General features: G+C 37.5%; 1 protein-coding gene across 1 annotated transcript in view; it reads right to left on the bottom strand.

Annotated features, from left to right (window-relative positions):
- Positions 1-3,946: 3,946 nt before the first annotated feature.
- Positions 3,947-17,166, bottom strand: part of LOC121505798 (collagen alpha-1(XXVII) chain-like) — a 33,056-nt gene continuing 19,836 nt past the window's right edge. Inside the window, exons 38-56 of the mRNA XM_041781351.1 lie at positions 17,135-17,161; positions 16,987-17,058; positions 16,733-16,795; positions 16,456-16,473; positions 16,324-16,359; positions 16,205-16,243; positions 16,085-16,120; positions 15,869-15,997; positions 15,484-15,582; positions 13,175-13,363; positions 12,704-12,799; positions 9,433-9,477; positions 8,899-8,976; positions 8,518-8,574; positions 8,385-8,429; positions 8,138-8,242; positions 4,692-4,745; positions 4,532-4,582; positions 3,947-4,026 (exon numbers count right to left, since the gene is read on the bottom strand). Coding sequence (XP_041637285.1) covers positions 4,015-4,026; positions 4,532-4,582; positions 4,692-4,745; positions 8,138-8,242; positions 8,385-8,429; positions 8,518-8,574; positions 8,899-8,976; positions 9,433-9,477; positions 12,704-12,799; positions 13,175-13,363; positions 15,484-15,582; positions 15,869-15,997; positions 16,085-16,120; positions 16,205-16,243; positions 16,324-16,359; positions 16,456-16,473; positions 16,733-16,795; positions 16,987-17,058; positions 17,135-17,161 — 1,251 coding nt within the window. The 3' untranslated portion in view covers positions 3,947-4,014. The remainder of the gene's footprint in view (positions 4,027-4,531; positions 4,583-4,691; positions 4,746-8,137; positions 8,243-8,384; positions 8,430-8,517; positions 8,575-8,898; positions 8,977-9,432; positions 9,478-12,703; positions 12,800-13,174; positions 13,364-15,483; positions 15,583-15,868; positions 15,998-16,084; positions 16,121-16,204; positions 16,244-16,323; positions 16,360-16,455; positions 16,474-16,732; positions 16,796-16,986; positions 17,059-17,134; positions 17,162-17,166) is intronic.

Below are 17,166 nucleotides of genomic sequence, written 5' to 3'. Positions count from 1 at the left end.
GAGCTGGACAACAGAAGAGCAAAACACTAACCTTTTAAACCAGATGGATTTGCCAGATCCCCTGTCTGTCATCAGGCAAATCCATCCCACAAAGCTCCAATTTACAACGTCTGTGCCAAATCCAGAAAATGGTTAAGTTGTACTGGAAGTTGGTAGTAATGGCTGTAGGTGGTGTAGCATTTAGCTTGGATGTAGCTTTAATATAGGAGCAGTTTTATCAGAGCAGGATCCCTTTTCTTTATCAAATAAAAAGCAAAGAACTGAAAGATTTTCATGACAAGTGTACCTATACAGTGTATGCTTTATTATTTAATAACATTTAGTCACCTTCTGTCCAGGTTGTCCGTTCTCACCTGGTTGTCCCTAATTGATAAAAAAAAGCAACAATAGTGCGAATCAAAAAAGACATTAAGGAAAGCTGAGTTTTTCTGAATGATGAGTGTGTTACTGTGAAGGCTTTGTGCTCCTACCTTCAGGAAAAAATACTCTGGTGGGTAAGGGTATGGCTGCCCTGTCTCTTCACCATAACCACCTTCACTGCCTCTCTCCATCTCCTCCCTCCTCCTCTCCCACTCCTCTCTCTCCCTCTCCACATCTCTCTCTCCCCCCTGCTCTGTCCTCTCCCTCTCCAGCTCCTTTTCTCTCTCCATTTTCTCCCTCTCCAGCTGCAGCTCGGCCTCCCGCTCTCTCTCCAGCTCCTCTCTCTCCCTCTCCATCTCCAACCTTTCCCTCTCTCTCTCCCTCTCCAGCTCATCCTCATCCTCCTCTCCTCCCCTCTCTCGATCCACATCCTCCTCTGTTTCCCAGTCGTAGTCCCCGCTCCTCTCCTCCTCATAGTCTGGATCTTGTTCTTTCCCCCACTCCTCCACTTCATCTTGACTCTGTTCCTGTTCTCCCTCTTGAGTTTCTGTATCACTGTGTCGCTGTCTCTCCTTTTGTTGTTGCCTCTGACTTCTTGAGTGTGGATGGGGGTTAGGGTTCTCTTGTTTTCTCTTCTGAAGAGACAAGTTTTAAAGCACAGATGTAATCATTTATAAGCTACACTGGCATTTAAGAAAGATTTTTCTCTTGGTAGCAAACTTACAGTCCAGCTTATGTACCCCTGAGCTCCAGATGACGGATGCTGAAACTAAAATAAAGAAAAACAGCTGAAAGATAAAGACTACAGTGCCTATAAAAAATATATTCACCCCTTGGATGCTTTACTCTTTAAATGGTTTTATAAATCAATCATAGTCAATATAATCTAAATTTTTCAACAACAAAAATACAAAAACCCCTCATTAATGTTAAAGTGAAAACAGACTTCCAAAACACTGCATTTTTGCTCCATTCTTCTTAGCAAAACTGCTCAAGCTCTGTCAGGTTGCACAGAGATCAGGCATGAACAGCCCTTTTCAAATCCAGCCACAAATTCTCAGTGAGGTCTGGGCTTTGATTCAGCCACTCCACACTGAAAAAAGTACAACAGTGCTGTTATCGGATTGATGTAATTTTTTGTTTTATAACAGCCTAAAATTATTGATTTGTTCATTAAATCTAAATTTTCTAAATTATCTTAATGGTTGAACCTATAATTTTTGATTGAAACTGGCAGCTGGACACCAAAATAAATTCTGTCATTGGATCAATGTATTTTTATTGCATTAAGCCTGCTGTGTGCATGCGCATTTGTAACAACATGTGGAATATTTATATTGGTTGATAAAGGGAAATTTGGACAATCTAAAATAATTAGGTTTGCTAAACCTTTCAACATAGTTTCTATGAAGTTAAAAAATGTACATTTACCTAATTAAAAATAATAATAATAATTGATTCAATTCAAAATGTTTTGTGTGATTGATTACTTCATTTTTTTTTAAGTTCAACCAATGTTTTACTTTTTTTCAGTGCAGAACATTCACTTTTGTTGTCTTTAAAACATTTCTGTGGAGCTTTCGCTGTATGATTAGGATCATTGTCCCGCTGGAAAGAAATATCCTCCCAAGCTGTAATTCTCTTGAAGACTGAATAAGATTGTCCTCCAGGATTTTTCTACGTTTTAGCACATTCATTTTACCCTCTACCTTTACAAGCCTTCCGAGGCCGATTGCCAAGAAGCATCCCTTTCGCATGATGCTGCCACCACTGTGCTTCACAGTGGGGATGGTGTGTTTGTGGTGATGTGCAGAGTTTGGGTCCTCTAACATAGCATCTTGTCTGATGGCCAAAAAACACAATTTTGGTCTCATTAGACCAAAGAACTTCATGCCACTGGACCATGGAGTCTCCCACAGCTTTGACTGGTAAACAAGGTCTTCATAGTTAGCGAAAACTAACTAAATGAAACTAAATATAGAAATAATTTTAGTTAACTCAAACTAAATAAAAACTAAGTCTTCCAAGACAAAAACTCACTAAAACAGTTTTGTGTCCTTTAAGAACTAACTAAAATAAATAGAATTAGGGAGAAAATCTCCTTAGTTTTAGTCTTTTTACAGCAGCAGAATGACTGACATGGACACCTGAGTCTTGGGAAGATAATATGGACTGATTTATTTAAAGAAGACTATTCAGTGATTCATTTTAGGTCTTGAGTTGTATTCAGATGTCAAATATTAATGCATAAAGTGAAAAACAGCCTGTTCAAATGTAGTATTAAGATTTGTAACATGCTCACTTTTTCTGACCCTTTTGGATCTTGCCCATCAGAAACTTTGTTGTACCCATACCCTGACTTGTACTATTAAAGAATGTTTCTCTGACTTATTTTGAGTGTTCTTTTTCTTCATGGTGTAATGGTAGCCATGAACACTGATTAACCAGTGACTGGACCTTCCAGACACAGATGTCTTTTTACTATAATCACCTGAGACACACTCACTGCACTCAGATGATCCCCATTTCACTAATGGTGAGACTACTACCACCAGTTGGCTAGACCTCTGTTAAATAAGGTCAGTCAATTTAAAGGGGTTGAATATTTATACAACCACACTTTGAAGAAATCTTTGACATTAAAGAGTTTTTTTTTGTTAAAAAAAAAAAGATTAATTATATTGACATTGATTTATAAAATCAATAAAAGGGTAAAACATCAAATGGGTGAAATTGTGTTGACATAAACTGAGTCATATCTATATTTTTGTATTAACAGCAAAAAACTAAAAGGAAAAAAGTTACTTTTATGGACTCCTTGAAGCGATTTCTTCCACCTGGAGCACCTGGCATTAACACCTACAATATAGAAAAAAAAAAACTAGAGCCATTGTTATTACTATTACACTGTCCTGTATAAAACTAGAATGAAACTTACCATGGAATCTGGCCAGTGAGCACTTTTCCTAACCCTGACTCGAGATTGGAGCACCTGTCAAGCCACCCAAAAACTTCATCACACAAGCTAATGTCAAAAAACTGATGTGCAAGATATGGAAAATATATGAAAGAAAGACACAGACTTGCTTGTAGTTATTGAAACAGTTTTACTGAGGGATACATGCACAAAGAGATTAAAAACAGGCTGAATGGTGTCACAACAAAGGAAAATTTCACCAGTGAAAGCATGTTATGTCACGAAATGAGCTAAAAGGACAACTATGTCATTGCTATTCAGTGGTGTTTGTTACAGAAAACAAACATGGATCAATAAATAAAAATTCAGAACAATCTGACCAAAAAGTGTTTGCCAATGTCTAAGCAAGCTGTAATATTTGTTCCAGAAAATACGGTCTTCATAAATAAATAAGAGGTTGTAAACAGGGTAAAGGTCACACTGATGTTAACACTGAACATAATGCAAAATGAAAATGACCCAGGATGAAGAAGACAATTCTCTCTGATTTTCCAATTAGCTCTAAGGCCTAACAAAGATGTCAGGGGACATGGTCTCTGTGTGGAAAGAAGTCCTTCCTCATGAAACGCTGCACAGGGTTCAGGGCTCCTCACCAGCACAACAGTTCAGTTTTTTTCCATGTGTTGTGTGATTTCTTATGAATGCTTTAACGCTCTACAGTCACAGTCTCTTGGGAATTAAGAAAGATCCTGTTTAAAACAAAAACAGAGAGAGAAAGTATTAAAAGTAACTCTCTGGAATATTTTTCCTCTTTGGTAGTAATTCATTCCTCAAGAGCAGGAATATAGGTTTATTTTTTGCCTCATTCCCATTCAGTCAAGCTTTAGAGAGAGCAAAAGCATGCTGTCCAGTCTCATGCTTTGGTTTTTGGACTAAATAATTGTTGATGGTATATATTCATTCACACTGTGTTCATATTAGTCCTATACAAACATGTTTGCACTGGTGAAACTTTCATAAGAAGATGAAGAGAAGAAGAGAAAGTCTTGAAATATGCCCAGAAGTGCATATTCCACTTTACATAAAACATGGTTATTTCTGGAATACAATACGTTGTTATTCAAGCACTTGTCCATCACTTCAAGACTCTCCTGGTAAGTGTAAATGAAAGATTTGCATTCCGAGGCATGCAAGAATCTTCAGAAACATTCACTTAATAAAGATTTAGACTATGAGTAATAAGCACAACCCTACCTTGACTGGTTCTTCTGTCGTGATGGGAGGTGTGGGCAGTGACACTTCATCCTGTTGATAACAGAAAAGAAATAAGACTGTGACAGAAAAACACTAAAACTGAAACTGATTTGAATCTGAATCAGTAAAAGAGACAATAAGACCAGCTGCTGTTGTGTACCTGTTCTATGGCGTCTAAGGGTTGTGATAGTGGCTCTGAGGTTGTAGAGGCAACCTATGAGAGGAGAAAAGGTGATCCTGAGACATTAAACAACAGACAAAGACAGTACATCTCAACATTTATAAAGCATTATTAACAGTCCTTTACAAACAAAGTTATAAAAAGTTCCATTGATGCTTTAGTAAAGCATTAGTAAAAAGATAGAGTTAGGATTGAGGTAAGAGTTAGGGCTATGGTAGCTAATGTTTTACTAGTGTCTCAATAATGCATTTATAGATCAGTTTATAAAGGGCATCCATTAATTGATGACAATTTATAGTTGATAAGTTGTATATTTAAAAATGCTTTTCTAATGTTCTACTGAGGCTTTATTGATGCTAAGAGTGCATAGTTATGACAAAATGTTACCCAACTTTACAGTGAATGCCTTTACCATCAGTCTGAATCAATTACTATGAATCAAAAATAAAAGGGGTCAGTGGTAGAGTTACTATGCAAGACCCACTATGGAATATTTGAGTGATTGATATCCCTTTAATGATTGTCTTTGTCTGTGATCTAAATTTAAGTGTGGTTAATTCTAATGAAATACTGAGATGCATAAAATGTGGTTTGGAAAATTGGTCCTAAGCAACGTTGACACTATTGATAAATGACAAATCTTAAAAATACAGCTCGGTATAGGGGAGAATGGGGTTGGTTGTCACATGGGTTGGTTGTCACACTCATTATATCTCACCACCAGAGGGCGCTGTCTCCCAAAATTTGGCATGGAAATTTCCAGAAGTGGGGAAAAAAGCTCACCTACACAAGATAGCTGAATTTGAAGTGAGAGGACTTTTAGTGTTTTTCATGCCAAACTGTAAATACTCAGCTCCTCAGTATTTTTCTTCTAGGCTTTTACACAATAGGTTTATTAAAAAACAACAACTGTTACACTTAAAAAATGTAGTTTTTGTAGTTTTGTAGTTTAGATAATTGTTAGCTAGCTAACTTCTTGTTACACGGTTGTTAGCTAGAAATTCCAGTTGGGGTTGGTCGTCACACTGTCTCGGAGGTTGGTCGTCACAGCCATTCAGGGGAGGTACGGGAGAAGTGTTGCATGTGCAACCAGTGGGCACACAAGCTCTAATTAGTTGGAGTACGCAGACCCTACAGTTGCCATCACTATAACAAAGACAGTAAATGCGCGTAGCCTCGTTTAGTAGGCTTTCATTGTTAGTCCTACTTGTTTTGTTCTTTATGTTCTTATAGGCCTATAGACTGGCCTAAAGATGTTCCTGTTCACATTCCTTGCTCATTTTGTGTCAAGATGCATAAAGTTATGTTATTTGTCAACTTGTCAATGCAATTAAAATTTAGTTCTGCCTTCTTTTTAAGATTTTACCCATGAAAACAACACTGAGGCAAACAACCCGATAGTGTGTGATACCCATCCCCCTGATGGGGTTGGTTGTCACAGTGTGTCAGAGTGTCTATGAGAGTTCATTATCTGTTTGTTTTATTAAGTTGGAAAATGATAGGTGCATATTTCAAGCCAAAACCTTAAGCTTGACCCGGGTGACCCGGAATAGTCGGCGTTTCGACGATTCGATTCGAAGGAGTCTGATTCGACTATGAACCTCATAGTCGAATGTTGTTATGTAACCAAGATTGTACCATTCTGACTACATGGGGCTGCTAGGCCTGAGTTTCCATTAGCCGGCATTTGCCGGTCATTGGCCAGTTACAAGGGTGGAAGTCTAGCAGATAAAAATATAACCGACAGAGTGTCTGGCAGAAAACATGCAAATGACCAGATAAGTAAATACTGAATACTTGCATATTATATTTTGTGTAACCTAGAATATATGTTGCGAGAATGCGTTAATTTAAACTAAAAGTTGCCTAATCTTACTACATCTACTGTCCTGCTGTGCTGGGGTTGTTTATCTCCTCAGACAGCAAGCACATGGCTAGTTATGTATGCACGATGACATCAAAGCAAATCTATCTCTCTGCGATGGCTCAGTACTGCTGAGGACTATGCAGAGAAAGTTTGACCAGAGCTTTCTTGTAAAGCAGAATTTTAATCTAAGTGAGGTTTTCCTGGTTAACCAAATGGAGGGATTTTGTGTCATCACTGCGAGTAATGAAGAGGCTGAAACAAAGGGAACTGTATAGCTGAGTGTCGTAAACACCAATGCAGCAGCAGAGAGAGAGGCTTACGCCGAGCAGAGTTGTAGTGGACTTCGATAAACTACCTATGACCAATACTCAGATAAAGTTGGATTGTAGTCAACACAGAATCACATTGTGCAGAACGGCATGGACTGCTTGGAGCTTGTAACGAAGTCTCTGTCTCTCTTCAACGTAGCTGGTTGTTAATGCTCGGGATGTCCTGGCTAATTAGGCAGAAGTAGTCTTGGATAAGCTGTTAATGAGAGGAGGACTGGACCGGACTATCTGCTGTGGAGCTTTTGTCTTGCCGGGACTCGTCCAAATAAACCAGGATGGTTGGATTTCCAGCTTTAGCAGAGGTTATAGTTAGATCATCATGATGACTGATGTTAGCAACTGACGGTAAGACTCATTACTCATTTGAAATGTAGAGTTCAGTGTCCAGTTAACAGAGCACGTTTGTTATGTGTTTGGATGCTTGGTGGAGGATGGTATTTGGCTGTTGTAAGCTGCAAAGTTATGATTGCAGCCAAAGTGCCAACAGGCTAACGGTGTTAATGTGGAGCTAACTGTTGTTGTTAATGAGTTTAACATGGGCGTATATTGTGTAACTGACTGCATAAGGAAAAGCGCGCAACTTTCATTTGGATACTTTAAACCACTTACACAAAAAACATGAGAGATTAATGTGTTTTGCTGCTGTTAATGCAGCAAAATAATGTTAAAGCAAATGTCCGGTAGTTGTTCTAAATGGCCAGAATTCTTGAGGACTGCCGGTCATTTTGACCAGGGACAACAAAGTCTTGCGGAAATGTTGTTTGACTATTAGTCGACTAAAGGCAAAATCTGATCAATCAGATTCAACTATGCAAATCCTGAGTCGAAGACACCTCTACTCTTGACAGTTGTTTTGATGATGAGCAATACTAGGAAAAGAGGTATGACAACCAACCCCATTCTTCGCTACATCATTTTGAAGATATATCTCTATTAGAAAGCATTCTTGTGATTTCTTTTCTAATTGTGGACTGACTCATATTGACTAATCACCGATTTTGAAGATAGAGTGCTAGCCTATGAAATACCCTTAAATTTATCATCTCTCTTTTATCATCTCTCTCGCCTTTACACTTCACGGCTTTTTCAATTCTTACATATCTGTTAAATATACATATACTGTATTTATATCTATATTTCTATTCAGTTTTATTAAAGTTTTCATCTTTTATCTTTGTAGATTTTGTTATATGTGAAGATATGTTGACAATGGAAATAGTTTATCATACATTAAGTGTATCTGTCGCCACCTCGGATGAAGATCGCAGAGGATGACTGGAGGTTTCTGTTGATGTTTCTAACTGGGTGAGACTGTATGTGAGTAAGTGATCCTCCTACAAAGAGAAAAAATGATAAAATATGTTATTATTGCTCAGGTGCAGCACATAACTGAGCTCAGCTGTCTCTTCTCCCGTTCTATCAGAGAGCAGTCATGTGAAATAAAAGAGATTTTGTAAGAGATTGAATACTACTCACCTTTTTATCCACTAGATCACGGAGTTCATCTGTATGGATTTCCTGCTGCACATGACAAAAACATTGGACACATTTTACATGAAAAAAACTCCAGTTCCAATAGATAAGAGCATGCAGTTCAAGGCAAACTCACCGGTCTGTTGCCTCTCCTCTCCTGTGAGACAGACAGGCCCTCTGGATGAAGTTCTTCCTATTTAGACAGAGAAAAATCATCTTTAACACACCTACAAGAGCTAAAGACTGCAGAGAAGTTTCAGTGGGCTGTGATGACAAACCAATTTATTTCCAATAATTAATTCAGGTAGTGGGTGTGTCATTAATCAAACTCTCTCCATAGTTCAATGTAGGCACTGATGAGACACTAGTATATGAAAAAATGCTCATTTTGAGTTTGACAAGTCTACTAACAAGAAGACTCCCACAATGACAAATCCATAAAACCCAGACACGTCATCACTTTAAATCGAAGTTCCCCCAGCTCACGAATTCGTCATTTATTGCAGCTGCTGCCCACCTCATATTCATAGCTGTATTCTTCGCCATTATAACCCTCCTCCTCCTCCTCTTTGTCTTGCCTGTCCTTGTCACTTGTCTTTGGATAAAGGAGAGATGACAAGAGTTAGAAGAGGATAGTGTTACAGACCATTATTAATCATTCGTGTAATTGGCTGGAAGGCAACGAAGCCAAGCAAAGACAAAGCATCCCGTTAATCAAACGTTTCAGATGTGTTATCATTATAATGAGAAGCACATAGATGTTGAGACGATGCATGCTTTTAGTTAGACTAGCCACACCACGTACACTATAACCAGTTAATTTTGTTTGTTATATTGAATAAATGTTAGTTTATCATGATTATTTGGGTACATTTTAGCACTACATCTCTTATTTGTGCACCAATATTCTGTTAATGTCTTGTTAGCATTAGTCAGTATTACAGTCTGTGTTTGGGATCTGCAGCGTGTTTGTTAGTTTTATTTTTGTTTAGTTGGGCAAAGGGGTAGTTAATATTTCAAGTTTTAGTTAACCCCCTTCAAGGACATTTACCAGGCGTTGTCTCTGCCTCTTATGTCGTCCTTTATTTCCTCTGCCCTGGTTAAGAAGTTCACAGTCGGAGAAAAAAAACATCAAGGTTTCTCATGCTTCAGATGTTGATGATCAAGTAGAAAAATATAAGTTAAGTAGGAGGGGAATAAGTTGTTAATGGATATATAAAATTGATGTAAAATTGTTACATAAAGATGACTGGGAAACTTTAGTGTTATGGTTATCACATTGCTTAGATCTTTTTGTTGAGGAGCACACAGGCAGGATGGCATTTTTCAGCTCATTTATTGGTATCATAAAGATTCATTATCGACTCTCTCATTAGGCTTGTTGCTTCACTGACTTTAAAGGTATGATATGCAACATTTAAGCATTAACAGAGGATATACAATGTATTTCAGCTTCCTAATGTTTAGTAATGGCTTTCTCTATCTAACAATTAACCCCACCACCCTCTGAAGGAGTTTTGTTTTGGTCTGAGAGACGAGTGCCACTATTAGATTGCTCCCACCATGCGGGGAGGGTGTCTTTGACCCAAGTGAATGAGTTCAAGCATCTCGGGGTCTTGTTCACGAGTGAGGGTAGAACTGACCGCAAGAAAAACAGGCGGATAATGCAGCATTGGCAGCATTGTAGACGTTGTACTGTAATGTCATGGTGAAGAGGGGGCTGAGCCACAAGGCAAAACTCTCAATTTACCAGTCAATCTTTGCTCCACCCCTCACCTACGGTCATGAATTCTGGGTAATGACCAAAAGAATGAGATCACCGGCTCAAGCGGTTGAAATGAGATTTTTCCCGAAGGTGGCTGGGCTCAGTTTTAGAGATAGAGTAAGGAGCTCGGAAATCTGGAGTAGAGCTGCTGCTCCTTTGCCCCGAAAGGAGCCATATGAGGTGGTTCATCTGATCAGGCTGCCTGTAGAAGTCTGCTGGGCACGTCTGATTGTAAGGGGACCCCGGGGTAGACCCAGGACTTGCTAGAGGGATTATATAGCTCATCTGGCCTGGGAACCCCTCAGAATCCCCCAGGAAGAGCTGAGAAATGTTGCTGTGGAGGGATGTCTCGGTGGACTTGCTCCGCCTGCTGCCACCGCGACCTGGCCAGAATAAGCCAAAGAAAATAGATGGATGGATGGACTTGTGCCAAAGTGCAACAACTTCTTTAAAAGTCGCATATTACACCTTAATTTTCAACTGTATAATTCCAGTAAAAAAGCTGAGCATAATTATGATTTGATTTATGATGATTTGTCTACTCCTGCCTTCCAGACAGACACTGAGTTTGTTATGGCAAATTTAAATCTTTTTTAAGCTGATGGTGCAATGTAAAAAACATTACATTTAAAAGTATATAGATGCATCTCAAAACACTAGAACATCAAGTTCATTTTTTTGCTATGATTTAATTAAAAAAATGAAACTTCCATATTTTCTGGATTCATCGAATCTGATGACAATTAAGGCACAAAAATAAAAAATCCACAATCTCAAAATATCATATTATTGAAAAGTCTAGTTATTGTAAGTAATTTCTCTCACTCAGTTTCAGTACACACAACATCAATCATGGGGAAGACTGCTGACTTGACATTTGTCCTAGAAAGCAATCATTGACACTCTCTATGAGGGAGGGCAAGCCACAGAAGGTCCCTGCTGGAAGGGGAAGCTGTTCTCGGAGTGCTGTTTCAAAGCATATTCATGCAAAGTTGACCAGAAGTGTGGTAAGAAAAGGTGCACAAACAACAGGGATGAGCTCAGCCTTAAGAGGATTATCAAACAAAGCAGATTCAAGAACTTATGGGAGCTTCACAAGGAGTGGACTGATTCTAGAGAGGACTCATCAAGAGCCACATATAGATGGGTCAAGGAAATTGACTGTAAGTTTTGTGTTCTTAGTATCAAGCCACTCCTGAATACAGAAATCGTCAGCATCTCACCTGGGCTAATATAAAAAAAAAAAGACCGAAACCTTGCTTAGTGGTCCAAAGTCCTGATTTTGATTGAAACAACATAGTTTTTTCCTTTTTCTTTTTAATATTGTGTAGTTGTTTTCGTCACCGTTTTCGTGACTGTTTTTGTCATTGTATTCAATGTCATTTTTGTTGTCTTTTGTAGTGGTTTGTGTTGTCGTTTTCTTTGTCATTTCTTTCATCATTTTTGGCATTGTTTTCATCGTCTTTATTGTTGTCATTTTTGTTGCATTTTCGTTGTTTTCTTTGTCTTTGTTGTTGTCATTTTTGACGATCTTTTCATCATCCTTTTCGTTGTTGTTTTTGACGAAATTCTGTTGTCGTTTTTGATGTAGTGTTTGACGTTGTTTGTGTTGTGTTTCTGTTTTTTTTTTTTGTCATCTTTTTCATGATGACTTTATCATGGTTTTTGTCACCGTTTATTTTGTCCTCATCATCATCCTTTACATAGTGGTTTCTGAAGTTGTTGTCATCATCTTTTTTTGTCATAATTTTTATTATAATTTTAATTGTCACTGCCACTTTAGATGTGATCATTTTCCTTGTGAGGGTGTCAATAATTGTTTTCTTGGACACCTGTAAAGTCAGCAGTTTTCTCCATGATTATGGTTGTGTGTACTGAACCAGAGTGAGAAAAACAGCTGACAAGAAATTGGACTTTTAAATAATATTCTTACATTCTGAGATAGTGGATTTTATATTTTCATGAGCTTTAAACCGTAATCATCAAGATTCAAACAAAATGGTCTTGAAATACTTGACTTTGTCTGAGATGTATCCAGAAAATATGGAAGTTTTACTTTTTGAATTAAATCACAGGAAAAAAAAGATTTTTTAAATGACATTCTTATTTTCTGCGATGCACCTATATGCTTCATTTGATATCAAAGACATAAATCTACAACTTTTGTAGACTTTTTGAGAAAGACAATTAAAACCAGAGAGCATTTTTGCCTTAATTTTAAAGAAACATGGCTCAAGTGCTCATTAACATTGATCTTCCACAGCACCTGAACTTTACAGACAAGAAGCCTCTGTTGGTTGAATCTAATATCATTGTCACATTAATTAAAACCAGTGTATGCTTGGAAGGCAATAAAATTTAGCTGAAAAATGCAATACTTGCATGCTCCTTCAACCACTGTATATATGTTATGTTATAAAAAACAACAGTAAAAATTATGATTAAACTTGTTAACAAATGATTAGAGTAGTATATTATTTTTGGGGGATATTAGGGATGTAAGAGCAGTTTTTTGTCATGGTTAAAATACAGTCCTTAATGTAGACGGTGGCTTTACCTTTCCACGTTCCCTATTCTTCTTCTTTTGTCCTATTGTTTTCTCCTGTGTGAGGAGAACAGTCTCCACCAAACCTTCAGGTACCCCTGAAACAGTCTGATAAGCACATTTTAACCTTTAGTAGCTTTTATTCAGCTAAATATGTACAGTGTACTACAATGCTATATGTCAAAAACAAAAAGCTGCCAACAGTTCAGCTTTTTTTGCAAACTTTTCCCCTCCATTGCATAGCCTTAGTCTAAAGCACGAGAAATAAAGATGAAATGATGAGGAAAGTAAAGCAGTAAGCTGCTTTACCTTCAAACATAAATGTTATATCTCAATTTATTTTAAAAAGTATTTGAAAGTATCTTCAACAACATCCCTTGATTAACAAAGTTTAACTATGTTTTAATAATCTCAGCATGTCTCCAATCATTTAGGAAAAGCTAGATATTAAAGTGGGCATGCCTAATTGTACAATGTTCTTACCTCCTGGGTCGTAGTATAATTGAAAGTAGAATTGACAACAGTTTGATTAGTTTTGAGTGAAGATGCTCTGTCTCCGTTTACTTTCTCCCGTTCTTTTAACTTTTTCTCAATGCTGTCCAGTTCATGCTCTCCATTCAGTGTGGTGTCCGCCCATAAAGTGGGACCCTCTGCTGCTCCCTTCAAAGGGTCCTTCAGATCAAAAGACAGAATTACAGGTTGTGAAGAAATATGCAAATTTGGACCAGACCACTTGAGGTAAAAGGAAACCAGTGACAACAGACAGTAGTTAATCTGATTATAAGATCCCAAACAGACAAATACATCACATAGAAGTAATATTAGCACATCTGTAGAACTAGTACATAACAGCAGACAAATTTGTTACAATTCTATCTACTTCCATGCTGACGGAGCTCAAAAAACACTCAAGCTACAGTTGAAGAGGGCAGTGGTTTTCAAACTTTTTTTCCCCAAGGCATACCTATGGTTAAGCCAAAATCTCAAGACACACCATATTCATATCACATCAATACAAAATAGACCCTGTCTATAATGTTACAGTCAAGGCCGCCATAAGGGGGGAAAAGGGGAGAGCTTTCTGGGGCCCAGCCAACTGAGGGATCATGGAGGTCAGCAAAACCATGATCCATTGTTAAGTTAAACTGTGATTACCAATATATTTAACCCAAATAATAAACACTCTAATCAAAGCAACAGAAATCAGTTTTATTCATTTATGCTTTGGTAAGATATAGCCTTCTTAAAAATGCTATTGCTTTAAAACAGAATGACCTTTTTATTGGTAATGTTAACAATATTGATGGAGACGCTAAACTAAATGATTAGGAAAGTAATGCCAACTTCATAGCTAGGTCATCATATGCAGAAACATAAGGATGCTGGAAAATAAAGAAGATACTAAGACAACTTTAGTTGAGAAGAACTGAATAACTGTGAAAAGAGACAACAAATATGTTGATGTGGAAAATTGGGAAAAAGTGGCAAAAATGGTTTGAAAAAAGTTTTGTGTTTTTTTGAATGTGGTAAGCTTTGAGATAAAAGTGTCCAGACAATAGCACAAGTGGGCAAAAATGGCAAAAAAAAAAAAAGGTTAAAAGTGGCAAAAAAAAAAAGTGCCAGTCGGGTTAAAAATGATGAAAAAAATGGCAAAAAAGTAGCCAAACAATAGCAAAACTGGACAAAAATTGGCAATAAAGGTGGCAAAGACGGGTTAAAAGTGGCAAAAACAAGTGGCAAAAAGGGGTTAAAAAAAGATTTTAAAAATTTGCAAAAAAAAACGACAAAACAATAGCAAAAGTGGGCAATAAGGTTTAAAAGGTGGCAAAAATGGGTTTAGAGTGGCACCAATGTGTTGCAAGTGTCAAGAAGGGTGCAAAATTAGGTTACAAGTGGCAAAAAGTACAAACTCCCAAGGCACACCAAGATCATTTGAGAACCACTGAAATAGGGACTAAGACCAGTGCGTTTTAGTTTATGTTGACTAGCATCTCTAGACAATAAAAAATATCTTAGAAAGTTGGTTGTAGAATTTTCAATTATTTTAATGCTCAAGAGTAATGAAATGTACAGACGTTTGAAAATATGAGATATTTAGTCATATTTTTACACTAAAATGCTGCATTTAAAAGAAAGAAAGGGCTGGTTAAGACACATACAAATAAAGGCAAAAAGACTTGAAAACATCTGTCTAAATATGATCCTAGAGGCAGTTTTTTCACAAAAAAACCTGGCATTGTCACTGCGTATACATTCATTTTTTAGTGTGTAATCAGGCTCCTATGATAGACATTTTGATAACCTCTATAGTACTACCAATGGAAAAAAAACTCTGACTGTATGAATAGCACCAGTGTACTTTATGATGGCCTGATGTTTGTACATCAACTTATGGAGTTTGTCCTCTAATAAATTGTATTTTTATATCCTCAAAAGAGCTACTGATGTTTGTCTTTATTAGTACTATCCTGATTTATCCTATCATGTCTTTATAGATTTACATAATGAGTGCACTTATTGTAAGTATTTAACATCTTCTGCCAACTTTCCTGCCTCCAGCAGTGTCTTAAACCTACCCTGCAGCAGCAGTTTCAGGAATCTGTCTTGTACTTTGTTTTTGCTTCTGTAGGTTAAAAATAAACATCACTATCAATTTTGGTGTGTTTCATAACTGGTTAAAAACTCCTCAGGGGCTTAAACAATCATTTTGAGTCTGACTAAAAAATAACTGAAAACATGCTTTTGTTTGGTATACGTTTTAAGACCTGAAATGAAGATTTTGGGATACTTACAATTGAAAAAGCCTTGGGAAGCTTTCCGACTAAATCAGGATCATCAGTGGAGTCTGACTCTGACTGAGGCTGACCACTGAGCTCAAACTTCACTGAACTCTGTTGACAAAACCACACAAAGAGATTATGTTCATTTCACCCGTCTTTTAGTTTAGAAAACTTCTGTGTTTTTTCTGTTAAACAACAAAAGATATAAGAGAGTTTAATGTTGTTTAAATTCTTGTGAAATCAATCGGACTAATCCCATTCTGTGAAGTCTGATGTTTTGGGAGATGTGAATATGTTCAAATTAAGTTCATCAAATTCAATCCATGTATTATTTCATTCGACAGTAAACTCATTTGAAACAACTTTGACACACTTTTTTTCTGTGAGTTTTACGCACTGTGTACTCAGTGATGACGTTGGAGGTGTGACTGTCTTCTTTTGTTTTCTTGGACGTGACAAGCACTTGAAGCAGCTCCTCTATCCCATCCTGCAGCAGCCTGTCAATCAAAGCCTTCAGCACAGGCAGCTGGGAAAAATAAAAGTTTCAAAGAGAAGGTTAAACTTCGACAATACCACAAGTTTGACTTTTAAATATAGCAGGAGTCAGACTCACCCTAATGCCATAGCCTTCAAACATCACTTCAATGTCCTAAAGTAGAAGGGAAGACATATCAGTAAAAGAGCAAAATGAGAAAATGTGTATCAGGAGAGCTATTTCTACATTTATATTCACCCTCATGTTGACTGATTTGCCAGGAGCTCCAGCATCTCCCTGCAGAGACATTAAAGTAATCACAGTAAAAATCTAATTTTCATGGACATAATTTGTAAGGAACAACGCTAAAGCAGTACCTTGTCTCCTTTTAGGCCTCTTTCTCCTTTATCACCCTGAAAACACAAAAGAACTGCAAATGAGAAAAAAAGAGCTAATATTTGTTTGCTTTTTATAGCTAAGATTCATAATGAACCCCATCACCATCTTACCTTCATTCCTGGTGAACCCTAAACACACAGAAACAGAGGAGCAACACATTGGAACATGCATCTACAATGCATGACACAGAGCTTATCTGTATGCAGATAAGGAAAAAACCCATCGCAGCCCACAATGAAAGCAATACAGTCATCATCATGGCTGTATGATGACTCAGACGCCGTGCAAGCCAAATATGAATTATGCCATGCAACAGTTGAAATAATATGCCATTATTTATGAGCTATAAATATCTACGAACATGTCGAGTGCAAGCATCAAACTCACAGGAGCTCCCGGAGGACCCATCGGGATTGGGAATGCTTGTCGGATATCATCAATGGTGGCGCCCTGAGAACAGATCCAAGTAAATAAATCAGTTTTTTTTTCCTTTTGACTCACCAGCAAGTAGGAATGAGAAAAGATGACAATTATTATTATGTAAAATTCTGATTCAAGTAAGACAAACTTTATACTTTTGCATGAGGCTTGAAATAATACTTCTGCTACCCTGTTTAAAACCCTGCAGATTATTCTCTTACCTCAGAAGTGACGAGAACCTGTTTACCAGGCAAACCTGGAGGTCCAGGCTCCCCCTTAGTGCCATCTTTACCCTGTGGAGGAAGGAACATGCTATATTTCTGGACAGTTGTTGTTTAAAGGAAAGATGAATATCTCAAAGAAGCTTACATTAGCTCCTGGACCTCCTTTTTCACCCTGCA

Source organism: Cheilinus undulatus, linkage group 23 (genome assembly GCF_018320785.1).
Source record: "Cheilinus undulatus linkage group 23, ASM1832078v1, whole genome shotgun sequence".
NCBI classification, from domain to species: Eukaryota; Metazoa; Chordata; class Actinopteri; order Labriformes; family Labridae; genus Cheilinus; species Cheilinus undulatus.
Note: the sequence above shows the minus strand (reverse complement) of the source record. Positions and strands in the feature narration are given on the sequence as shown.